Consider the following 26,640-nt stretch of genomic DNA (forward strand, 5'->3'; position numbering starts at 1 on the left):
CCTCCTCCTCCTCCTCCTCCTCCTCCTTCTGCTTCTGCCTCTTCTGCTTCTGATTTTTCTGCCTCAACTGAGAATCAAGCCAAGGGGCTTGCACATGCTAGGCAATTATTCTACCACCAAGCTGTACCCACCCCTACAGTGTAATATTTATATATCTGTGTGCTACTTGTCATGATCATACAGAGTATTTAGCATATCCATTTATTCAAACATTTACCATTCTTCTGTGTTAAGAACATTGTTTCTTCTCCAGTTTTGAGATGTGTGATCTGTTACTGTTGATTTTAGTCACTCTAACTCATTCCTCCCATCGAGTTGGATTTGTGGAGGGTAGTTGTTTATTTCTCTTCCCTGTGGAGTAGCCAGATAGTTTTCTGAACAAAAAGTTTGGTGGCACCACTAGGGTTAGAGTTCCAGAAAAAGGAAAGAGCCAGGATATGAGAGTGGAGAAGACAGGGATGCAAGCAACTGAGGGCAGAGATGAGATCTGCTTCTGAACCTCTCCTTCCCTGACTGTATGGTTCTTCCTGAAGCTTGCTGTTCTGTGTCTCTCCACAGGGACTTACCTGCAGAGTTTCTAGGACAATGAAAGTCAAACCAGGCTACCTGGGAACAGCCATTCCCCATTATGATGTACAGGTTTGCCAAGGGTAATGGGGTGGGCATTAGTGTGTGATTGCATTTATTTGTTATGTTTTCATTGAGTTGAACTAGTATCAGTTATTCCAACCTAGCTACGTGAGTGCCCCAGATTCCTACTTTCCAACTTAAAACTAAAACTAAAACAAACAAACAAGCCAGATCTAGATAGAATTCCACCAGTCTTTCAAACAAGAACAATAGTCAAAACTTTTAAAAATACAAACAGAAGGAGCACTCTTACACACCTGTGAAGCCATAACTATAACACCCAAACCAGGTAAATACACTACAGCAAGATAAATAAAGCTACAGATTAATATGGCTTATGAACATTGGGGCAAAAGTTCATTTAAGAAAGATTATCCACAATGATCAAGTTGTTTTTATTTAAGACAGGTATAGTTTAAAATGATAAATATAATAAATCAAAGAACTTGACTTAAAGACAAAGATCAAATGATTATCTCAATAATGTAGAAAAAGCCTTTGACAAAAATCCAACCCAACTTCATGGTAAAAATTCTGTAGAGAACAAGACTGGAGGAACAAAACTCAATATAATAAACATTATATATGAGAAACCCATGGCCAAAATCAACCTCAATGAAGAAAAGTTAGAAGAAATTAGATTAAAATCAGAAATGAGACAAGGCTGTCCACCCTCCCTTGTAGAAAGAATCTCTTATAAACATCATCTGCCAATTAAAAAAAACTGATAGTCAATGAGCTGAGGCAGGAAATAAGAGGTGGGACACTGGCAGAAAGAGAGAGGATTCTGGGAAATAGTAAGAGATAAAGAGAAACAAGATGGGAGACAGACTAGCAGGGAGATGCTGAGAAGATAGTAAGGAAGAAAGAGGCCAGGACTGAAAGAGAGGTAACTAACCACATGGTAGACAGAATAGCTAATAGTCAAATGGGTAAATAAGTTACAGGCTAGTCAGGTAATAAGCCAAAGCCTATTGCCTAGGCACCTAATAATAACTAATTAGTCTCAGAGTTGCTACTGATGGGAACTAAAGGGCCAGAAGGAAAAACAGATTTTAAATGATTTTTACAATTCCCACTCCTTTTCCATAAAGTACTAGAAGCATGAGCTTCAGTAATAAGACAGGAGAAGAAATTAAATAGGAAAAGAAGTCATATTATCCCTGTTTGCAGATGATCTGAAATTATATACAAGAGATCCATAAAATTTCAACAGAAAAATTCTAGAAATATTCTACACTTCGCTGAAGTGTCAGAATCCATAAATCAACTTACAAAGATCAGTAATTTTTCTGTATACTAACAACAAACATACTGAAAAAGAGATCATGTGTATATTAGGAATAAACCTAACCAAGGAGGGAAAAGTCTTCCACAGTGAAAATTTTAGATTTCTGAAGAGAGAAACTGAGGAAGACCCAAAAAATTTTTGAAGAGAAAAAATTTCCCATATATATGAATTGGTAGAATTAATATTGTGAAAATGACCATTCTATGAAAATGATTTTATAAATGCAATGCAATTCCAATTAAAACCTTCATGACATACTTCATAGAAATAGAAAAAAATTCTTAAATTCATATGGAAGCACAAAAGACCCCAGATAGTCAAAGCCACCCCAAACAAAAAGAAAAGTGCTGAAGGGATTACCATACCAAATTTCAGGCTATATTCCAGAGCTACAACAGTAAAGAGCATAGTACCAGCATAAAAACAGATATGAAGATTAATGGTACAGAAGACCCAAACATAAGTGCCTATAATTGTAGCCATCTTCTCCTTGATAAAGATATCTAAAAGACACACTGGAGGGAAGCAGCAATAATCAACAAATGGTGCTGAGAGAAATGGATATCCACAAGTAGAATAATTAAATAAGTCCCAAGAAATCAAATGGATATTTTTCCATGTGAAGTTGAAAATTGTTCTTTCAAAGTGTATAAAAAACATTGTATTGGAATTTTGATGCAGATTTCGTTGAATCTGTAGATTGTTTTTGGTAAGATGACCATTTTCACTATGTTAATCCTACCTATCTATGAGCATGGTAGATCTTTCCATCTTCTGATATCTTCTTTGATGTTTTTCTTCAAGAACTTGAAGTTCTTGTCATACATATATATCTTTTACTTGCTTGGTTAGAGTTACACTAAGATATTTTATATTACTCATGACTATTGTAAAGGGTGTCATTTCTCTAATTTCTTTCTTGGCCCATTTATCATTTGTATAATGAAGGGCTACTGATTTCCTTGAGGTAATTTTGTATTCAGCCACTTTGCTGAAGGTATTTATCAGCTATAGGAGTTCTCTGATAGAATTTTTGGGGTCATTTGTATATACTATCATATCATCCATAAATAGCAATACTTTAAATTCTTCCTTTCCAATTTGTATCTCTTGATCTCCATTAGTTGTCATGTTTCTCTGGCTAGAAATGCAAGCACTGTATTAAAAAGAGAGTGAGAGAGTGAGCAGCTGTCTCTTGTCCCTGACTTTAGTGGAACTGCTTTAAGTTTTACTCCATTTAGTTTGATGCTGGCTATTGGCTTGCTGTATATTGCTTTGATTATGTTTATGTATGTGCCTTGTACCCTTGGTCTCTAAGACTTTTAGCATGAAGGGGGTTTTTTCAGCATCTAATGAGGTGATCATGTGATTTTTTTCTTTCAGTTTGTTTATATGGTGGATTATATTGATCAATTTTTGTATATTGAACCATCCCTGCATCCCTGAATGTAGCCTACTTGATCAAGCTAAATGATGTTTTTGGTGTGTTCCTGGATTTGGTCAGAGAGTATTTGTACATCAATGTTCATAAAAGAAGTCAGTCCAAAATTCTCTTTCTTTGTTGAGTTTTTGTGTGGTTTAGGTATTAGGATGACTGTAGCTTCATAGAATGAGTTTGGAAGTGACCCTTCTGTTTCTATTTTATGTAATAGTTTGAGGAGTATTGGTAATAACTCTTCTTTGAAAGTCTGGTGGAACTCTGCACTAAAACCATCTGGGCCTGAGCTTATTTTCGTTGGGAAACTTTTGATGACTGCTTCTATTTCTTTAATGGATATAGGGCTGTTTAAATAATTTACCTGATCTTGATTTAACTTTCATAAGTAGTATCTGTGAAGAAAAATCATTCATTGAAATTTTCCAATATTGTAGAGTACTGGCTTTTGAAGTAAGACCTAATGTTTCTTGGGATTTCCTCAGGGTCTATTTTTATGTCTACCTTTTCATTTCTGATTTTGTTTATTTGGATACTGTCTTTGTCTTTTGGTTAATTTGTCTAGTGGTTTGTCTATTTTGTTGATTTTCTCAAAAAAAAATAGCTCTTAGTTTCACTAAATCTTTGTATTGTTTTCTTTGTTTCTAACTGATTGGTTTTTAGCCTGATTTTGATTATTTCCTGCCATCTACTTATCTTTGGTGTGATTGCTTCTTTTTTTTTCCTGGAGCTTTCAGGTACACTTTTAAATTGCTGGTATGAGAACTTTCTAATTTATTTATGAAGGCATTTAGTTCTATGAACTTTCCTCTTAGTATTGCTTTCATTGTGTCCCATAAATTTGGGTATGTTATACTTTCATTTTCACTGAATTCTAGAAAGTCTTTAATTTCTTTTTTATTGCTTCCCTGAACTAGAGATCATTGAATAGAGAGTTGTTCATTTTCCATGAGTGTGTAGGCTTTCTTGGTGTTTCTGTTGTTTTTGAAGTCCAGCTTTAATAAAAGAAAAATGAAAAGGAAAACAGAAAAAAGAAAAAAGAATCAAATGGGTGAAAGAACCAAACCTGAAACCTAAAATTCTGAAACTACTAAAAGGAAACATCTGCAGTAGCCTATGAGATACCAACACAGGAAAGGGCTTTCTAGGTAAGACCTCACTTGCTTAGCAATTAAGGCCAGCAATTGGCAAATAGGAACTCATATAACTAAATGGCTTCTATGGGATAAAAGAAATAATCAGCCAAGTGAAGAGGATGCTCACAGAGTGGCAGAGACTCTTTGCCAGCTGTACACATGACAAAGTAATAATACTCAGAATATAAAAAGAACTCAAAAAAGTGAAAAATCAAGAAAACTAATGACACAATTCAAAAACAGGCTGTTAATAAGTACAGAGTTCTCCAAACAAAAAGTAAAAATGTTAAGAAACATGAAAGATATTCATCATCTTTAGCAATTAGGGAAATGTAAAACTAAAGCTACTATGGAATATCATGTTGCCCCAGTCAGAATGGCTAAGACCAAGTTCTTTAGAAAAGAACTAAAACAAATGCCATCAAGGACAGAAGAAAATGGAGACCCTCACTTATTGTTAGTGGGGTTGTGAAATGGTGATTTGCTGTGGAAATCAACGTGGAGAATTCACAGAAAAATAAAAGTAGTTCAGCCATATGTCCCAGCGATCCCACTCCTTGGCATATGCCCAAAGGATTCAACATCCCATTCACAGCAGCCAGAAGATGGAGACAGCCTAAATACCTTTCAACTGATGAATAGACAATGAAAACAATAGATACATTATGGAATTCCATTCATCTATAAAGAAAAAATTAAATCATGAACTTTGCAGGTGAATGGATAGAAAATATTATACTGAATGAGGTAACCCAGACCCAGAAAAACAAATGCTATGTATTCTCTCTGACTTCAGGATCCTTGCTCCAAACCTTTAGGTTTGAATATATACCATAATGTAATCACAGAAACCAGGAAGATAGAAAAAGATCATGGGAAGAATGGGGTAGATGAAAGTCGAGAGAGAGAGAGAGAGAGAGAGAGAGAGAGAAAGAGAGAGAGAAAGAGAGAGAGAGAGAAAGACACGGGTGATATGAAGGGGGGAAGAGAAAAATTGGGAGACTTTAATTGAGAAGAATGAGGTGGAGAATGAAGGGGATACAGAGAGATGAGGTAAGAAAAGAGACATATAACACTAAGGATGTTTGAAAAAGTCAAAGTAAAATACATTGTTTTATATATTTATTTAAAAATAAATATAATGTATGTGCACATGTGTGTAAACAAAGTTATGATACATGGGTGTTAATGCTCCCCCCCCAAGAGCCATAGACAAACAAAATCCAAATTTCTAATGCTAGGCATGGGAGTTGTTGGTTGTGGGTGGTGTTCCAAGAGACTCCCAAAACAATTGTCCTTGGTTGCCTTCAAAGACCTGAAGATAAAACTACTTGGTGAAGACACCATATATTTTGGGCAGACTTTGAAAAACTAAGATGGAACTGCCCTGAAAAATCTTCCTGACCCCCAGCTCTCATGGTATTGGAAGGTACTGTGCAAGCTGACCAGGGAGAAAAGCAATCAATAGTCATACTCAGCTGTAAAACCTAAGAACAAGTACCAGTGAGGCAAGATATCCCCAGTGCTTCAATAATGGCAGTTTTATCTTAGAGGCAACCAATAGATATGTAATTGGACTTACAGCCTGCTCAATAGGAAGAAACTCATGCCTGGTACTAGAAACCTATGTCTGGTTTATATGAGAGGACGTGGATCCTAGAGAACCTACTACTGCCATTTTTCTAAACCAATATAATTTCTATCTTTATTCCAAATACTTACCCTCATACCAATAGATAAACCCTAGATAAACCCCTTTCTCCATATGCACTAGATAGAGACTACTACAGAGATCCACAGTTTATCTAAATTCAGAGGACAATTGGCTGTGGGGTAACCAATCCCAATTGATACATCTTTACTGAAATCTATACCTAAGGCTGGGGAAACATCATAGAAGAAGGGTCAGGAAAACTATAAAAGCAAGGGGAACAGGGTTCACCCCATGAGGTAGTGTCTTCTAGAGGTGACAGAAGGATATGCACCCGTGAAATCTTAACAATACAGTCACCAAGAGAAAGTCTTCATAATGACCTTACTCAGTATGAATGGGAGGAGATTTCACAAGGCTCCACCCCATGGGAAGAAGTAGAAGTGATGATCAGTGGCCACAAGGGGCAAACCTCCCAGTTGGTTATCCAATCCCCAAAACTCAACCCTAAGCACAAGCATATTTGAGCAACACTAAATGGATTCAGGGTGGTGTGTGTATGTGCACACACACACGCGCACGCACATGTGTGTGTGTGTGTGTGTGTGTGTGTGTGTGCATGCATGTGTGTCTGTGTGTGTGTATGTGTATGTATGTAACAGTAGTTAAAGAAGAAAACGGTCATGATTTGAGAGAAATGAAGAGGAACAGATGAAGAGTTGGAGAGGGGGATGAAAATAATATAAATAAAATTTAGTGTATAAAATTCTCAAAATAACAAATTTAAACTTAAAAAATAACACTGATATATTAAAATAATATTTTTCAAATGAGGTGGGGACAGTGTAATGGCTTGATTCATAAGAGTTTAGTTCCCTGAGACTCGTAATAGAAGGAGAGAGCAACCCCCAACCTACAAGCATACACACACACACACACTGAATGAATGAATGAATAAATAAATAAATGTAACATTTTTATTTTTTGAAAAGGAAGAGGAGAAAAAGAAAGGGAGGGAAAGAAGGAAGAGAGGGAGAAAAATAGGAGCCATTTTGCTTATCTAACAAATTGTCTGGGTAATTAAAAAATTAAATGTGATTTTGAAAGAAATATAGAAGTGACTTGGCATAACATTTTGTAACTTGGGCTTAAAATTTAACAGGTATCCTTTCTTCTGAGTCAGTAGGTACCAGCTGCATCATGATCCCATTGACTTATGATAAGACAGTGCAGCTTCACCATTCTCTGAGTTGTTTGTCAATGGATGATGCTCTGTTTTTATTAGGTTGTAGCGACTATACTGTAATGAAATTTTTTTCTCTTTTTATTGATTTGAATTTAAGAACTGGTATTTATGCTTATGTGTCTGTGATTACATGTTGATTTCTGTTTATCAGAGGAATTACAACTTATGTCTCATTCATGTGTGATGATCTGTCATTTACTATGGTAATGTCTTAATTATGACAACTGAACAGAAATGCCTTTTAGTATCCCGCTTTGTTCATCATAAGTGTTTCTGTTTTACAGAACTCAGTATCCAAGCACAATTCTCATAGATGAAGGCCAGTGGTCCAGGTAGCAGAGCAACATTTTATTTCTAGTCTCTAAGTCTACAAGTGAGGAGGCTCACAATGATACCATGAGGCACATGTTTTTCCTAAACTCTCAGAGCCAAAAGCCCAGATTCCTCTGGCCCAGCAAGCCAAGAGGCTTTACTGGAATAAAACCTGGCAGGTGGATGAGGAATCCAAGCTTAAGCCTCTTGGCTTCCCTTGACTTCTGGTACCTGCCAAGAACAAAATGATCTAAATTAGACCATCTCTGACGTCACACCATTGTTTGTGCTAGCTCCTCTTCTGTGAGTCATCTACGCAATCTTCCTCTTCCTTCAGGTCATAGATGAGCAGGGCAATGTCCTGCCCCCTGGCAAGGAAGGAGACATAGCTATCAGGGTGAAGCCCATCCGACCTATAGGCATGTTCTCTGGATACGTGGTAAGGACCCATGCTTTCCCTCTGTTCCCTGTAAGGATGAGATGGATCGCATAGGACAAGGGTTGCCTAATGTTATGAACACCCCCAAGAGGTATTGGTGAGATTCACAGAGTTATCAGGGTTCAAGAATGGGCACTTTTCCACAATGATACCTTATTCTGGATAAGCCAACAATAGTATAAAATTAAAACAACAGCAAAAAAAAATGGGTACTTTGTACAGAGAGAAGTCAGACCATTCACTCTTGTCATCTGTAACCAAGTACTAAGAAATCACTAAAAAGCTCACATTTCCCCATGAGTCTTTGCAACAGCAAGCCTTCCTACATCATGCTGGTGTTCATATTGCTCTGAGCTACACACCGCAGCATTCTCCCTGTTCTCTCCACAAAGCATGGACCTGGGCCTTGTGGTATTGTGGAGCTTTGGAGACATGCTGGGTATTCCCCCAGGGAGAAACACAATAGTCGGACAGCATCCAGCATCTAGAGATCTGGAAGGCACTCGCAGATAATCCATGAGTAGGACCATCTCTCTCACCAGAAACTAATGGTGAAGCCCAGTCAAATCTACAACTGTTAGAAATGGGTAAGGGACAAGATTAGCTATGCAACATCTGGATGTGTTACAAAAGCTTGTGCCCAAAATAGAAAATGAGCAAGTTTAATAATAGTGTTCTTCCTATCATTTACTATAGCAGTTCTCAACCTTTCGGTAGCAAAATTACAGTTGTGAAATAGCAATAAAAACAATTTTATGATTTGGGGGGTGTCACCACAACATGAGGAACTATAGGAGGAACATGAGGGCTACACCATCAGAAAGGTTGAGAACCATTGGTTTATTGAATATATACTAGGAGGCAAACATTGTCTTAAGGCTCCTGATACACCTTAAACACTTAATGCTCCCAGACATCGTGTAAGAATTTTAGAGCCAGCTTGCTTAAGTTCAAATGCTACTCCAGTATTTGCTGGATGATCAGGAGCAAGTTATTTATATCCCTGTCTTACGTCCTCTTTGGTGAGTTGGCATCAGGTTATAGGACATACAGAATGTAATGACAAGGGTATTTATGAAACCCTTGTAATTTCAATACACATAAGTGTGCTAAATAAAGTAACCGTGACAGATTCAAATTATCATTCCTCCTGTACAAGGGAAACTGAGGCTCTGCAACCAGGATGCAGCTACATTGCGCACTTCTCCAAACATTGCCTGCACACTTTCTCCATGTATTCCCAAATGCTAGCAGGAGAGCTGGGACATGGTTGTCCCCATCGAATACACAAAGAAACTGATATAGTGATTTTGGCAGATCTATTTACAGCCACAGCAGTAATGCCATCAGAATCTGCATGGTGACTACAAATTCTGAGCCAGTGTTCAAGAAATTTGGCTTCTGCTCTCAGTTCTACAACCCATAATATTGGTTTGGCTTCAGACAAGCCCCTTGAACTTCCCTTGGCATTCCCAATGATACAGCTAAGTGGAAGATTCTAACCTCATCTGAACACCAATGAAAAACCCATGCTCCCATACCTGAGTAAGATATAAAAATGCCCAATCAGTCAGTAACCCTCAAGCCTCCTTATGACTCATGTGGCAGAGGCTCAGTTAAATAGAGGGGCCCATCCATAGCAGAAGTATGAACATTGGATGAGGCTTTGGAATTCAGTCTCTGGACCTCTTAAGTACAATGGAAGAACAGTGAGGAAATGCCAAATGGATTCAATAATCTTGGGTGAGGTTGTAGATGAGGTGAAACTGTCCGTGGAAGGTAAAATGGAATATAGAGGGGGACTCACCTTAGAATATAAATGGATCAGTGCATATGTTAATATCATCTGTAAGATTTTGATTTAAAGGAATAGGTGAGAGACCCTTAGTAGAATGACTGAAACAAATAGAGAGAAGATCCAGGTTGGCTGGGGAATCTAAGGTTGGTGAATTCGTGACAACTCCACTATACATTGTACAGCTGCTCAGGTGGTAAACTAAAGTAACTATTCATAGAAGTTCTGGGGCTGGGGACATAGACTTTACAGACACAGTAGCTCTCTGTTTCTGTGCTCACTAGGACAATCCCAAGAAAACACAGGCTAATATTCGCGGAGACTTTTGGCTTCTGGGAGACCGGGGAATCAAGGATCCAGAAGGGTATTTCCACTTCATGGGGAGGACAGACGATATCATTAATTCCAGTGGGTGAGCACAGTTTCTGGACCAGAATGGATATTCTAGGCTTTTGTTCCACCTGATTCTCAATCCTGGAGACTGGGTGTCCCATCTTTCCTAAATGACATACTTTTGCAGGTACCGGATTGGACCTTCCGAGGTGGAGAATGCACTGATGGAACATCCTGCAGTGGTCGAAACAGCTGTGATCAGCAGCCCAGACCCTATCAGAAGCGAGGTGACAGAGCAGTTGTCAAACATTGAAACAGTGTTTAAGGTGGTTAAGAACACAGACTCACAGGCTGGATAGCTTGGGTTCAAAAATTGACCATTCTGCCAATTCGCTGTACAGAAGCACCAAGATGCTTAGTCACTATTTTCTTCAATTTTCCCATTTGTGGGGCAAAGGGCTGTTGTGAGCTTTAAATGTACTATATATTTGCAGGATGCTAGCGACAAGGCTCAGCAGTATTTGTAAGGATCTGTTTCTTTTTTTTTTAAGTAATTTATTTTTGGAAATTTTAAGAGTTGTGTGTTACATATTATTTTTTATTAGATATATATATTTTTTGAAAAACAGAGTTTCTCTGTGTAGACCTGGCTGTCCTGGAACTCACTCTGTAGACCAGGCTGGCCTCTAACTCAGAAATCCGCCTGCCTCTGCCTCCCAAGTACTGGGATTAAAGGCATGCGCCACCACTGCCCTGCTTAGATATTTTCTTTATTTACATTTCAAATGATATCCCCTTTCCCGGTGGTTTCCCCTCTGAAAAAAAAAAAAACCAACCTATTCCTTCCCCCTGCTCACCAACCCACCCTCTCCTGCTTCCAGGCTCTGGCATTCCCCTACATTGGGGCATAGAGCCTTCACAGGACCGAGGGCCTCTCCTCCCATTGATGACCAACTAGGCTATCCTCTGTTACATATGCAGCTGGAGTCATGAGTCCCACCATGTGTACTCTTTGGTTGGTGCTTTAGTCCCTGACACATGCTCCACTATGTTCATAGCAGCCTTATTTGTAATAGCCAGAAGCTGGAAATGACCCAGATGTCCCTCAACAGCAGAATGGATACAGAAAATGCATTACATTTACACAATGGAGTACTACTCAGCTATTAAAAACAATGAATTTATGAAATTCTTAGGGAAATGGATGGATCTGAAGAACATCATCTTGAGTGAGGTAACCCAATCACAAAAGAATACACATGGTATACTGTCACTAATAAGTGGATATTAGCCCAGAAGCTTGGAATAACCAAGATACAATCCACAAATCACAAGAAACTCAAGAAGAAGGAAGACCAAAGTGTGGATACTTCAATCCTTCTTAGTAGAGGGAACAAAATACCCATGGAAGGAGTTGCAGAGACAAAGTGTGGAGCAGAGACTGAAGGAAGGACAATCCAGAGACTACCCCACCAGGGAATCCTTCCCATATACAATCATCAAACCCAGACACTATTGTGGATGCCAGCAAGTGCTGGCTAACAGGAGCCTGATATAGCTGTCTCCTGAGAGGCTCTGCCAGTGCCCAACTAATACAGGAGTAGAGGCTCATAGCCATCCATTGGACTGAGCACAGAGTCCTCAATGAAGGAGCTAGAGAAAGGACTCAAGGAGCCGAAGGGGTTTGTAGCCCCATAGGAGGAACAACAATATGAACTAATTAGTACCCTCAGAGCTCCCAGGATCTGTTTCTTAACATGAGTAAAGGAAGAGGGGTTTGGTCGAGAAGATTCAGCCCTTGAACCACACAGTGAATAAGGAAGGCACCAGGGTTGTAGGATTGTGCAGAGTTTAGTATGTGTGTGGAGAGAGCTTAAGGCAGACAAGTGGGTCCATGTCCCAGTGCACTTCTGCATGCCACAAGCTTGGTGATGTCATATGTCCGGCAGATACAAGGCATAAGGCATGTAAGACAATGAGAGCCATTGGCAAAGCAAAAGAGGACAGAGCTGAGTTATAGGTGGTTTTATTTCCCTTCCTGTGAATTAAATATGGAAATATCTCATCCTACAGATGGGTAAACCTTTGAAGAGATTAAATAAACAATTTAAAGGTAGAGTCCCCAGCAATCTTTATTGCCCCTAGGGTATGAGCTGAGCCTGGGATCTTTTATCCTCAATTCTCATTCAACTAAATAAGTCACTTGAGAACACATTGGAATATTGGCTGTTCTTACCCACTTCCCATGTTTTCCTTTCCTTTGGTTCTGATATTTGGATGGATGTAGCCATGGTGGGTATCTTGATTCTGATTTTGCTTTATCCAAGAGATGAATAAGTACCCTGATCCCTCTTGGTTCCCAATCTTGCTGTAGGTGGTGAAGGCATTTGTGGTCCTAGCCCCTGAGTTCCTGTCCCATGACCGAAACCAGCTCACCAAGGAGCTTCAAGAGCATGTGAAGTCAGTGACAGCACCCTACAAGTATCCCAGGAAGGTGAGGCTGTCACCACCCATGTCCCCTGTGCTTGCAGAAGAGCATCTGTTATATTTCTCTTCTTTAGCATGAGGACAAGGTCTCTAATTTACATGTCCTCCCTGCAGTGACCAAAATCTCTCCAAAGACATTCTCACAACTATCTTGGTACATGAAATATGGCCACAGCCTTTGACTTATTCTGAGTTAAAAGCCAAATGATTACATGGAAGTTCCAGTAATTTCTGACCTCTACTTGAAGCCTGTACAGTAGGGCTTGGCAAAAAATATTCAGAACTATACAGAGTTCAGTTGCAATGATAGAAAGATAACAAAATTTGCTGCTTGCATAATTGACAAGTCCATGAGTTGGCACAACCTTCTTCATGGTTAGTTCTAGGCATGTGTATGATATTGTTAGAGAATTCTGTGTCATTTCTCCACTTTCCATCTTCTGTATTGGCTTCATTTATTGAAATAGTCTCCTTCTGAGCTCCCATCCACTCCAAATATACATTCTTAGCAGTTTGGCAAACTGCAGTAAAGGAACTGCATGCGTGTCACCCAAAGACCAATGATGGTCCTGAAATTGCTTCTTGCTTGTCTAACTTAGGTACCCACTATTAAAACATTCTAATGCAACCAAGACAATAGGGTGTCTTGATTGGTCAGCTCTGAGTCATGTGGTCCTGCAGAAAGTACAGGAAGGATGGGAGAAAGTTCTTCCCTACACCCAAAATTCAGTCTAACTGAGGAATTGGAGGTTCTTCTGGGGAAATAGAAATGTTCTTAGCAGAAATGACAGAATACAAGGACTGCAGAGGCTCCCAGTGGCTTTCACTCTGGGGACTAAGGCAAGTGCACTGCCATGTCAGGAAGGCCACGTCCAGCCAGGTTCTCATCCCTGTGACAAAGTATCTCAGAAACACTTCAAGGAGGAAGTAGATAGTTTTAGTTCATGGCTTCAGAAGTTGTACTGTCTGGTCAGCTGGCCCCTTTAAACATGTGGCAAGGTAGAAATGTCATGGTGGAAGGGCATGGTAGAAAGAAGCTGTTGTCCACCCCCAAGTAGTCAAGAAACAGAGCAATAGAGGAAGAGACTAGGGACAAGATACCCCCCGGAAGAAATGCCCAACTCCAAAGAGTTCACTGCCTTCTAACAATGCCACCAGATTCTGAACTCACCAGTGAGCTAAACCATTGATGAAGCCAATGATCCAACCTCACCCTCAAAGACCCTCCTCTGAACACTGCATTAGTTTTTAAAACATAAGTTTTTGTGGATAGTACTTTACTTTGTAGTTTTCTTGTCCAAACTACAGTAGACCCAGTTATTAGATTCTGCTCAAAATAAGAGTTTGTAACAGAGAATGGGGGAAAATATATTTTGAGGCTGTGGTGGAAAGTGAGAAAAAACATGTTAGGCTTAGAACCAATTCAGTTCTTAGGTATCCTTGGTGCCCAGGTGTCTTAGTACAGGCTAATTGTCAGAGGTAGGCACCCTGAGAGTAGCCCCTACAGACTGACATTCATATCCAAGGATTTTAAGAACATTCTACCTCTCCCCCTCTTTTCTTTCCGCGCCACTACCCACCTCTCTCTCTCAATTAAACCTCTTACACGTGGGAAAAAAAAAGAACATTCTGATGTACATACATCTCTGGAGAAAGGAAGAATAGCAAGGAACAGAGAAGGAACATTGAGCAGAGTAAATGTAGACTGTGTTTTGATATCAGCAGGAACCTAGACAGGCTATGGGAAGCTCAAAAGACAGTCCAGAACTTTGCTGAGTTGAAGTAAGGAGTGGGAAGGGTCGTTACAGCCCCATGTTGAACAGGCATGAAATCAGGTTGCTGTGGGGAGGGAGATGATCCTGGCAAGACATCAATCTTTAGCAAAGGGAATCTAGAAAGGGGTTGGTATGGGTGCCATATTCCCTCTTCCTGCAGAGGAATGCAACTGAATATCAGAGTCCACAGCAGACTTTCATCCTCAAATAGAAAGGAGTGCAGCAAAACACAGTCTTAGGAGTCACAGCATGGGTCAAAATCCACTTCTGCTAATTACCCAATATTCCCTGTGCTCTTGAGTTTCCTCATCTGTAAAATGGGGATAGAGGATATTTATGCCCCCTTCTGTGTACAAAGGGTGCAGTAAAGAAACCACTGACATGACCACTCCATGATTAATCAGGGAGATTTTTTGTTTTTTGTTTTTTGTTTTTTGTTTTTTGTTTTTTTATTGTAGATAACAAAGAGAGAATAGCAAGAGGCTTCTGGGGTAGACTACCATGGCTACCTCTCTGGGACAGAGAGAGGAGCAGAGAGTAGAGACTAGGAGAGGAACAGACTGATCATTGCTAGGGCCACAGAAGCAGAGAAGATAGAAAAATTAGTGGGAGAGTCCTGCCAGTTATAGGGGGTTATGCTGCAGCAGAAGACGGGTAAGTTAGCTGGGACAGCCTGAGAACTAGCATGGGAATCTGATCTGTTGGAGACTTGTTTGAGTTAATAGAGAACTGGATGTCCTCTCTGGACACTGGGGAGCAGGGAGGTCAGGGTTGGGGTGAGGTGAATAAAAGCACCAAGGCGTTTAGAGAGTGGCTGGAACAGGGTACATATGTAATGAGTGTTTTAACAAAGTTAGATGAGGATGAAGAGATGCCTCAGCAGGCAAACAACTAACTGCCCTTCCAGGGGATCTTAATTGGATTCCCCAAATCCACAAGGCAGTTTACAACCACCTGTAACTCCAGTTCCAGGGAGTTCCAATGCTCTTTTCTGATCTCTGCAGGTACTGCATGCACATGGTAGACATACATGCAGGCAAAACACCCATGTGCCTATAATAAAAATAAATGTTTTTTTTACTATTATTTTTAAAAAAGAAGCAAGATATCCAGTCATTCCAGATGTGATGGATTTTTAATTACAACTGGACATTTCTAAGATCAAGTGAGAAGGCCCAGTCATACCATATACATAATGAGTGTATCACTCAAGTATTGACCCTAGTCTTTCCTCTAGAATCCCTAAGGCAGCAGGTTCTTTTCCTTTGCAGAGCCCTCCCTACAACCGTGCCCAACTCCTCTGCCTCCTCTTCACCATAAGCAGGGTTGTTTTCTTCTCAGCAACAAACTGAGCTCTTCCTTGTTGCTTCCTTCCATTCCTTAAGTGTGCTCAGGAGCTAAATGGTAAACACTTTAGGGCAGTTGATCTTTGCTGCAGTTGTTCACCTTTCAAATGATAAGCTTCTCAGAAGCAACAATACTATTGCCCTTTCTCCACAACAACCTAAAGACGTTATTATATCCTTTAGCACACTTAATGGTTAAGCTGAGTCTCAACAAAGGCAAGGGACCTTCCTATATTAGCTAGAGTAGGAACTGAAGCACACAGTTTTATGTAGGAGTTCAGTTGTCTGCCTCTGGGCCATGTCATATTCATTTTGCTGCTTCTCTTTTCTTCATGGCTGTTTGTAAAAGCCAGTGCTCTTCACCTTCCTGCCATGTTCTAGCCAACTTCTTCCTGCCCTGCTTCCTTGTAAGGGTTCTTAATACAAACAGCAAACCTAAAATATCCATCTTCCCCATCCTCATTCACCTGGATCCTCCAGCCTTAAGAGCTCACAGCAGCTCCTCTTAAAAATCCAGTGCCACTGTGGTCACCAATGACCTATGTCAATCTGATTTTCATAACAGGTGGAGTTTGTCTTAGACCTGCCCAAGACCGTCACAGGAAAAATTGAGCGATCAAAGCTTCGAGCCAAGGAATGGAAAACATCAGGACAAGCCCAGGCCCAGTGAGACTCCTGAGGCTCTTCCTGGGATTCTGTCTTCCCAAATCCTTTCCTGTGACTTCTTAGTCTTCCTATGGACACATAAGATTATTCACACAGAGCCATGTATGTGACTTCAGTCTCTACTTGGTTATCAACACAGAACAATGACATGTTTGATGCTAAAAGAAGAAAGAAGAGATTTGCAGGGGGAAAATAAAGTCAGAAAGGGCTAAAACAGCAAGGGAAAGAAATTGTCAATAAAGTGGGCAGGAAGTGGGGAAGAAGAGGAAAACAGAATGAGGAGAGGGAGAGAAGAGAAGGAAATGGAGAGAAATAGAAAAGGAGGGGTGTGTGGAAGGACACTAGTGTCTTCTCCAAGTTGGCTCAATTCTTAGGGACATTATGTCCAAAGGAGGAGGAAATATCACTTACAGAGCATTTGTCATGCCCAAGGCTCACTGTCCTACACATGTCGTGAGCCATTTTGGTTCATCTGTGTGTCATCTGCAGGCTCAACTTTTCACACCCTCAAACATACTTCTTCCTTTTGCTCACATTTTTGTCATATATTTACTTTCTTAAATCAATATTAAAATCATTTTAAAATAAAATCTTTGAAAGCACTTTTAGGGCAAGACAGCGGAGGGATGTCTACAGCAGTTTGTGAACTGGGGAACTCTTAGAGGGCTGATGGATGATGCTGTTAATGATAAACCACAGGCTCAGCTACCAGGACAACCTGATCAGCAGATCTACATGTCAAGGAGAGCTGCTGAGGGGGCAGAGCCTCACTTGTAACCTAGAAACAAAGAGTTAATGAATCTTCTTGGTAGAACTGGGCAATCAGGAAATGAAAGCAAAGGTTCTCAAGAGCCAGTGAGTCTTCTTGGAAAACACCCAATGTCAGTAACAGAACTACATACCAAACATTTGTCAGGAGCCTCTCCCTCCCTTTCTCTCTCTCTCTCTCTCTCTCTCTCTCTCTCTCTCTCTCTCTCTCTCTCTCTCTCTCTCTCTCTCTCTCTCTCTCTCTCTCTCTCTCCCTCTCCCTCCCTCCCTCCTTCCCTCTCTGTCTCTGTCTCTGTCTCTGTCTCTGTCTCTCTCTCTGTCTCTCTCTCTGTCTCTCTCTCTCTCTCTCTCTCTCTCTCTCTCTCTCTCTCTCTGACTCCAGCCATTATCCTCAGTTTTACAGAGAAAGAAACCAGAGATGAGAGGATAATGCACAGTCACACAGTAGACAAGTCACAGAGACAAGGTCTGTCTATATAACACCTGTGCTTTGGGCAGCTTCTCTTGCTTCATCAGTGTGTTTGCTTTGGCTACTACAGTCTGTATCAGTCAGAATTCTTCAGGCAAAAAAAAGATCTCCACCTAACACCTCTTCCTCCCTCCCTCTTTTCCTCCCTCTCTCTTTTCCTCCCTCCCTTTTTCCCTCCCTCCCTCTAAAGTATGAAAATCCAATATTCCAGATATTTGTCTTAAGAAAAGTTGTTAAGTTTTAGAGAGTTCATCTACAAGGTATGTACATGTCACATTGTGCACATTTTAGACAGCACAAGCTCATGCATTTACTTGGGTTACACTCTGGGTGGCATATCCTGAAAGATGGTCATGAAGATGGCATTCGCAAGAATAATAACCTATAAATTAGTCACTGAGGTTTGGAAATAAACCCTGGTCCGGGTCTTCCAGAACTAATATTTTAATTAAGCCTCATTGGATTTCAAGGTTTATAAGCATATTAGACTTGAAAAGATATTCTGTTTCAACATCTGAGACATTTCATGGACTGTCAGCCATTACTCATGGGGATATAGTCAGCAATGGGGAGGTCAAGGATGCAGGCAGCCACTCCATGCACCTCCACAGGAGTTGATGATCACGTCCCTCTCCCCTCTGACCCTACATCTGAGCATCCTTATTTAACCTGCTTGATATGAAAATGTAGGATGGTGTCATAACATGAGCATTCCTCATTTCCTACCCTCTGACACTGTTACCTTACACCTTCAGTGTTACCAACTTAATCCTAAAAAGATGAAATCTGATTGGCTGATGTGAGTTGTTTACATGGAGTCTGACCCACATTTAACACAAACATGGCTTCAGGTACCCAACATGGTTCACTAAAAGAAAGATGAAAGAAGAAAGGGGCCTGTGTGATCTATCAGCAGGTGAAGGAACCTACTACCAAGTCTGATGATCTGAGTTCAATCCCCAAGAACCAACTCCTGCATGTTGTCCTCTGACCTCCATAAGTACACACACACACACACACACACACACACACATACGCGCGCGCACACACACACACACACTAAATAAGTAAATACAATAAGGTAATAAAAAGGATAAAGGATGACATTAGACAATCTCTAGGGTTAGCCTGATATTTAGACACAGATTGATCAGCTCTTGCAAAGCTCAAAGGTATGTTTGAATAATTTCAAAGCCTCTCTTCTTTCTAGCATCCTTTCTTGATGCCTTTACTCTCTGCTCATTTTCACACTAAAGTGGCCAGGCTCAGGACTTCATCTAATGAAAACTCTGGAACTAGAGAAAAATCTCTGCCAGCCAAGGCTGTCTCATAACAGAGGGCACTGGATGGTTTCGGTTGAGTGATACCATCTGACCTAAACATCAGTTATCTGTGTCCTATACTCCTTTTCTGCTGATCCTGGCCAGACATTCTTAATCTTTGGCCAACTATCAGTATCCTATAGTGAGACAGATTGTGTGTGTGGATACATGTTCATGGATATTCAGGTACACGAGTGAGTGAAAGTTTACATGCACATGAATGTGGTATATGAACACCAAAGGAAAACCATGAGTGTCATTCTCATGAACATTGTCCATCTCCTTTGAGACAGAATTTCTCATGGTCCTGGAGATTACCAGTTAGGAGCAGGGATCCTCCTGTCTCTGCCTCCCTAGCCCTGGGGTTACAAGCAATGCTACCACCTTACTTTTCTCAGGTGTCTCCCACCTTGAGAATGATTTTTACTATATATCATTACTTTGGGTCCAGCCTATGATCCCTGCTTTGGGTGTCGTGCATAGCAGAAGCCCTTTACCTTTAAGAGGAATCAATGCTGTCCCTCAGTTGTGACCCTGACTCGCTTCATTCTGCTCCATCCTTCCTGCCTAGATGAAGCTTAGATGGCTTAGATGAAGTACCCATAGTAGCCTGTACCTTTAAAGAAGGTTGGTGTGCTGTGACTGTGAAGAAGTCCCAGTTCTTGTCTTTTTCAGCACATGAGGAAACTTGACCCTGTCACCCTTCTGTTCTTTTTGGTTCTATGCATGTAATACCCCGACAGTGACTTTTCAGAAGCAGGCATATCAACCAGCATCTACCCTCAACATGCACAGCCTATGATGTTTGCACACTGTGGCATAACAAATTAACCACAAATGGTGCCATTTAAAACAAGCATTTCACTTACGCTTAAAAATTCTGTAGGCTGGGAATTTGAAAGAATAGGAGTAGTGGAATATACACACACACACACATACACACACACACACACACACACACACACACACACACACACACACGTTCATGTTCCAATGCATCTAGGACCTTTGGGAGTTGAAAGAATTTGATAGGTGGGATTAAATTGCCCCCAATTTCATATGTTGACTGTATTTGTACTGGCCCTTCTTCCCCAGGATAAGTGGAGATCATGAAGGTAGATTACCTCATGGAGGGATTAGTGGCTTTATAAGAACAGTGATTGAGAAAGAGGTCATTCTGTCAAGGCCCATGCAAGAGGAACAGCAAATGGCTTTAGAACTCATGGAATGTGGCCCACTGGTTAGCACGGTCTGAATGGTGTGCCTTGGAGAGGCACTACATGTCCTGAGGACTTCATGCTGTTATAGAGCATCACTCTGCTTGTCACCCTTGTGGTGGTCGTCATGGCCCCCCCTAATTTACGAGTTGTATCAAAACTCTAAGGGGGTTTCCAGACCCTCCCTGGGCAATTTACAGTAATTGTTCTTGATCTTTTTCAAGCATTACTGCTGGAGCAGATTAATGATTCAATTACCACCCTTAGAAAGAATTTGGAGATGTTTACATGTTAATAAAGTTAGGCTAAGATTTTTGTTTTCTGATTGTGCTTCCTGTGATTAATCTGCTAAAACCCTCATCCTTAGTGTTTCAATATATTGTATTTGACCAGGTGTGTGTAAACCTAAATTAAATTTGTTGTAATGGTGTTGCTATGGTCTGAAGGTCATTATGTCAAAACTGCTACCCATTGGGATAGATTTTGGATGTAAGCTCTCATGAGTGCAATTGGTGCTTTTCCAAAGGTACCCTATTATGTAAGGGCACACAGCCATCTATACACCAGGAAATAGGTCCTTATCCAGTGCTGGTTTAAGCAATATTTTGATCTCCAACTCCCCAGACTCTAAAATTGTAACAAGTGCCTATTGTTCATAAGCTACTTAATCTACGTTATGTTTTTTTTATTTACTTATTAGAAGTTTTCTTTATTTACAATCTCCTTTCCCAGGTTTTTGCTAGTGGCTTTGACCTAGAAAATCTTGGAGAACAACGTCAAGTTTTGAAGGCATTAGAAAGTTTGATTACCGAGTGAAGGACTTTTTGAGGTCAGGGAACAAGAATAGTGGCAGCCTAACTAGTACTAGCTGGTGTGTCTCTCTTGTTAAAGTTGGCTGATGATCAAAGTGATGATTAATTTTTTGTACCCATTTTTACCTTCAGCTTCCTGATATAATTTAATAAAAATGCTAATGTGTAGATGTGCACCTGAGGATTTAAAGTAGAAATGACTGTTTTCATATAAAAGTTTAGATTTGTGATTCTTTGAAGATTTTATATGATTACTCTTTAAGTAATAAAATAATTGATCCTGTCTTTGTAACCACAAATTGAAGCCTGCCAGTAAGACAAACTGGCTGATAAAATTACTTTGTTTACTTACACTTTGTTAATTTATCACAAGTTGCTTGGTTATGAATGTATGTGGATTTTGGGAAATAATTTGTTTTTCACCCATAATATGTAAAACATTTGTTCATATGAGAATATTAAAGAATATGTGAGTTTTTCTTTTTTAAAAATGTATTCTCATTGTAATTAAAGAAAAATAAAAAATAGAATGTAAAGAAAAATAGAATGTAATCACATTGTGGTTTTTACACTGCTTGAAAGATTTTCCTGGTAGATATATAAGCTATGGAAGAAAAATAAAGGTTTTGGAGCTTGCCTCATCCATCAAGTGTGTGTGTGTGTGTGTGTGTGTGTGTGTGTGTGTGTGTGTCTGTGTGTGTCTGTGTGTGTGTCTGTGTGTGTGTATGTGTGTATGTGTGTGTGTGTGTGTGTGTGTGTGTGTGTGATTTTTTTCTCCCTTTTTTGTCAGCTCCAGAGAGTTTTTGATGGCCCCAAAGAGCTTTTCAATGTCCCCAGGGAGTCTTTTTTCCATCCAAGAGAATCAAGTTTTTGTTTCTTCAGAAAAAAAGTCTAATCGGTAATCAATCAACAACTCCACAACCCTCCTTAGTATACCTGTCATGTCACAGTTGGCTTCCAAATCATTCTTTCCCCATCACAGGAAACCAACTAGTCCCCACCTTGATCTTGAATTTCCTAGACTCCACAACTGTTAATAATGAGTGTCTGGTCTTCAGGTTCTCTGATATTGTGTACAGTGGCCTGAGCTGACTGATACATTCAGGAGTCACCTAGAGGACTTTCACTCACATGGAACCTGATTGGGCTGGAATAAGAAATAGAGGCCTTTTTACATGGCTAGAATTCCTCACAACATGGTAATCTTGGATTTCATAACTACATAGGAATACTGGATGATTTTGTGTCAACTTGCAAGCTAGAGTCATCAAAGGAGTCTCAGTTGAGGAAATGCCTACATGAAATCCAACTAAAGGCATTTCTTAATTAGTGATCAACTAGAAAGGGCCCAGCTCATTGTGGTTGGGGTCATCAGGTGTGCGGCGCTTCTGCTGCCTACCAGCAGCAATAACGACCGAACACCTGGACTTCTTCTCTCGACGGTTTACTCAGGAATATTCTTTTGTTACAGCTCTCCTAGGTACCCAGGTGTTACAGCTCTTTAAGGTACCTAGGTATTACAGCTCTCCTAGGTTAAGTGTCAGCTCTCCTTGATGGCACGGTTCTTCTTGATATTACTGCTGCTTCTTCTGCTTCTGCTGCTGCTTCTGCTGCTGCTGCTTCTGCTTCTGCTTCTGCTTCTGCTTCTGCTTCTGCTTCCTAGGTGCTGCAGGTCGGCTTGCTTCCATGGAGTGGCTCCGACTGTCTGGAGACAGCCCTTTATATACCCGAGCCTGAGCCACCAAGTCCTCCAGGATTGGTTCCCTGTCAAACCCTCATTAGCATACACCTGCTCAGGAGGGACACATGCGCAGTATATACCCACTCGGGAGGCCGCATGCGCAGAATAGTCTGTTGCTACAGTGTATCAGGAACCAGCGCCATCCTGGATACGAGATCGTCTAAGCGGCCGCTGTCGATCGTATCCAAACGGCTGCCTACATCCAGGCTCATTGGGCTAGGGGTTCTCAGTTCTATAAAAAAATAGGCTAAGCAAGCCATGGGAACAAGCCAGTAAGCAGCTAAGCAGCACCCATCCATGGCCTATATCAGCTCTTGCCTCCAGAGGGAGTTATTGCTTGAGTTCCTGTCCTAACTTCCTTCAGTAATGAATAGTAATATTGAAGTATAAGCTGAACAAACCCTTTTCTCCCCAACTTGTTTTTCGATCAGGGTGTTTTGTCACAGCAATAATAACCTTAACTAAGGCAATAGGTAATTAAGATTAAATCATGGTTGTATTATTATTCAATTGACAAAGCATCTGCATTGCAAGACATGAGTTCAATCTCTAGACACCACATAAAATAAAAATTCAACATGCTAATAGTCATAGCACTGAAATAAGCAGAGATAATCAAACCCCTAGGATTGATTGGAAGCCAGCCTAATGCACTTGGCAAGTTCAATGAACTAGTTTGTATTCCTTTAAAACAGTAGCTAGCACCTGACAACACTAGATGTTCCCTTTTGACTTCATCACAAACATGCACAAGATTAAAACACCCTTTAAAACCTACCCTCAAAGGCTACATAAGCATCCATTCACTAACATTGTCCCAGATTCTAGAAGAAGAAACAGAAATTCTACCTCTTCATGGGAAATAAGTCAAAGAGTTATAAAACTACTGATACTGCAATCCTTGAGTAGTACTCCCATGTTCTGAGGCAATGTATTAGTTAGGCTTCTCTAGAGTCACAGAACTTAGAGAACTTAGACTTACAAGCTGCAGTCTAGCTAAGCCAACAATGGCCAGATGTGAAGGGAAAGTCCAAGAATCTAGTAGTTTCTCTGTCCTATGAAGCTAGGCATCTCAGCCAGTATGCTGTATAAGCTGGAATCCTGAAGAAGTCTGCTCCAATGGATGTACTGCAAAGTGAGTGTGAACAGGTGAAGAAAAAACAATCCCTTCCTTCTTCCATTGTCCTCATTTAACCTCCAGGAGGTATGGCCCAGATTAAAGATATGCCTCAAGATAAGAGTTAAAGGTGTATGTCAATCCAGATCAAAAGCATGTGTCATCCCACCTCAAGATCAGGATCAAAAGCTATTGTTTTCCATCCTCAAGAACTGGATCAATGACATGTTGTCTTCCTGCAAGATCTGGATCACAGGTATACCCTCCATTTCTGGATTGTAGATCATTCCAGACATAGTTAAGCTGACAACTGACAAGAGCTATCACAGACAATAATTTCTAATTCTGTGTTTAGGGGAATCATACTTTACTAATCAACAACAGAGTCTCATGGAATGCACAGCCATCTGTCACTGAGGTAATGACGTCATTGAAGAAAATATTTGGAAGCACAGAGAGCTGGAGTAGACAGAAAGGAATGTCAAGGAAGAGAAGGTAAAGATGAGAGAATGACCATTCTTAATGTTTTAACTTATTAGGAATTAGTTATTAAGCTTGAGTTAAAGTCTCTAGATTATGATGTCCTTGTTGAATCTATATAAAGACTACCCCTGGCTTTTGTCAGTGATTGCTTTATCCCAATTTTTCTGAGGTATTCCATCATTCAGTCTGTCTTTAGGTTTGCACTTTGACAGCAACATAGATCAAGGCTATAATTTGTTTTTCCACTAATGATCTATTTATTAAAATAAGAGTGGAGTGCTACAAAGAATGTGTGAGAGAAACAGTGCAAATTGTTATGAGTCTGAGGAAAGCAGGGCCAGGAAATTGTGCTCCTCCCACACCGTTGAATTTCTGTGCTTTGGAACATGTTAATTTAGCAACCATCTATACCTCTCTCCTGATGTCATTATAGGTGGAAATACAGCCAACAGGCAGACAATTAAATCATCTTTGAAAGTATTCCTGACACTCAAGGTGATAATATGCTTGCACACTGCCCCCTCATACAAAGAATGGAACTTCCTCCTCTGGGTAAAAGAGACCATTAACTCTACTGTAGAAGAGAGTATACAACATCCTAAACAGCCCCCAAGTCACTGGGAAAAAATCACATTGGTAAAACCTTTGTTTTGGGGCTAGAGAGATGACTTGGCAGTTAAGAGCACATGCGGCTAGCTCAGAGGATCTGGGTTTGGTTCTCAGCACCCATACAGTGGCTCACAACCAATCCTAACTCCAGTTCCTCAAGTATGCATGTGGTGCACAGACGTACATGCAGACAAAACATTTATACACATAAAATAGAATAAATAACTTTTTAAAATCAGTAAAACTCTTTGTTTTGCCCAGCGATGCCTGGTGTCAACAAGTAGTGATTGATACATTCTACCTTTGGCTCTAGAGGAGCTTCAGGTAAAGCAAGAACATGAACTTGGATCTGTGTTGATAGTGTCAAGCTTCCCAGCCCCATTACTGTGACTGAAGGAGCAACAGAGTCCTTACGGCAAAACAAAGACTCTGAATTAATCAACATATCAAGAAAAAAGGTTATTTTGGACTCACAGTTTCAGAATTTTCAGCCTATGGTGGGCTGGACTCACTGTTTTAGTCCTGTAGTAAGACAGCACCTTCAGCTGATGACAAACATATATAATAGAACAAAATGTCACCTCAGAAGCCAGTGAGAAGAGAGGAAATTAGGAAGGGTCAGAATCTCATACCCCTACTGTCTCCAATGACCAAAAATGACCTACTAGGCCACCTCTAGGTTCTACCTCCTCTCAAGAACTCCAGCTTTCAGTGTGAGAGACCCCCTAGAGCTGCCAGTACCCAAGCTGTAGCATTTTGTCCAGACTTGCTCCAGCACAGAGGAGAATTCATGACCCAGATCCCCAGAGAAGGTGAATCACTTCATTAGAGATTGTGTTGTCTAAGAAACATGGTCAACTTGTACAGAGACTAAGGAGATCACCATATCACGTGTTAAGGAATTCGCACTTGTTCTAAAGAGTAATGCCATTAAAGTAGTTAATTCAGAGCAAAAGCTCAGTCAACTATGCACTTTTAAGTCATTGTGCTGACTGAGGGGACACTGGGCAAAAGGGAAATTGAGATGTGCTTAGAGAAACATATTCTTAGTGGAATTTTGGTGAATTAATGACTGAATAGTAGAGATGGGGTTGGAGGGAGGGGAATGCTGAAGGGTGACTTCTGGGGATTTTAACCTGGAAAGCTTGGGTCTGTGCTTTCAGCACTTCCTGAGCCAGATGGTTTGGAGGTGGGAGTACTCCATGGCTGTGCTCGTTCAGGATAGCAGTGCTAGTGGCTAAATATTAATGTCTTGTATATCTAACATTAATATGTAACACTGATTTGTTAGTCAGATACTCAAGTTTGAGCTCAGAGGGAGATCAAGACTTTGAGTGTAGTTTAGGTAATTATCAATTCAGGAGAGTGTTGAGATGGGTGAATGAGAGGAATGGCAGGCTACTGAGGATAGGTTCTTGAAGAGACATAACACTGAGTAGGGAGATCCCACGAACTCTGAGGAGAAAGAAGGGTAGTACAGTATCATAAAGAAGGAAGGGAACAACTCTAAAAGACTTGTATGGCACTGCTATGAATAGCCACAGCAGGAACTGAAAAGAG

The 26,640-nt window shown here is 40.5% G+C and overlaps 1 protein-coding gene across 3 annotated transcripts in view; it reads left to right on the forward strand.

The window, feature by feature from the left end:
- LOC116100882 (acyl-coenzyme A synthetase ACSM2, mitochondrial) overlaps positions 1 to 16,698 on the forward strand; it is a 44,975-nt gene extending 28,277 nt beyond the window's left edge. For 2 of the 3 annotated variants that reach the window (XM_031384599.1, XM_031384597.1), the window contains exons 9-14: positions 559 to 639; positions 8,039 to 8,140; positions 10,220 to 10,347; positions 10,456 to 10,555; positions 12,643 to 12,762; positions 16,442 to 16,698. In XM_031384599.1, coding sequence (XP_031240459.1) covers positions 559 to 639; positions 8,039 to 8,140; positions 10,220 to 10,347; positions 10,456 to 10,555; positions 12,643 to 12,762; positions 16,442 to 16,546 — 636 coding nt within the window. In that variant the 3' untranslated portion in view covers positions 16,547 to 16,698. The remainder of the gene's footprint in view (positions 1 to 558; positions 640 to 8,038; positions 8,141 to 10,219; positions 10,348 to 10,455; positions 10,556 to 12,642; positions 12,763 to 16,441) is intronic. The other variant, XM_031384598.1, reaches the window with a different exon arrangement.
- The last annotated feature ends 9,942 nt before the right edge of the window (positions 16,699 to 26,640 follow it).

The sequence above is a fragment of the Mastomys coucha genome, unplaced genomic scaffold, assembly GCF_008632895.1.
Source record: "Mastomys coucha isolate ucsf_1 unplaced genomic scaffold, UCSF_Mcou_1 pScaffold21, whole genome shotgun sequence".
NCBI lineage: Eukaryota > Metazoa > Chordata > Mammalia > Rodentia > Muridae > Mastomys > Mastomys coucha.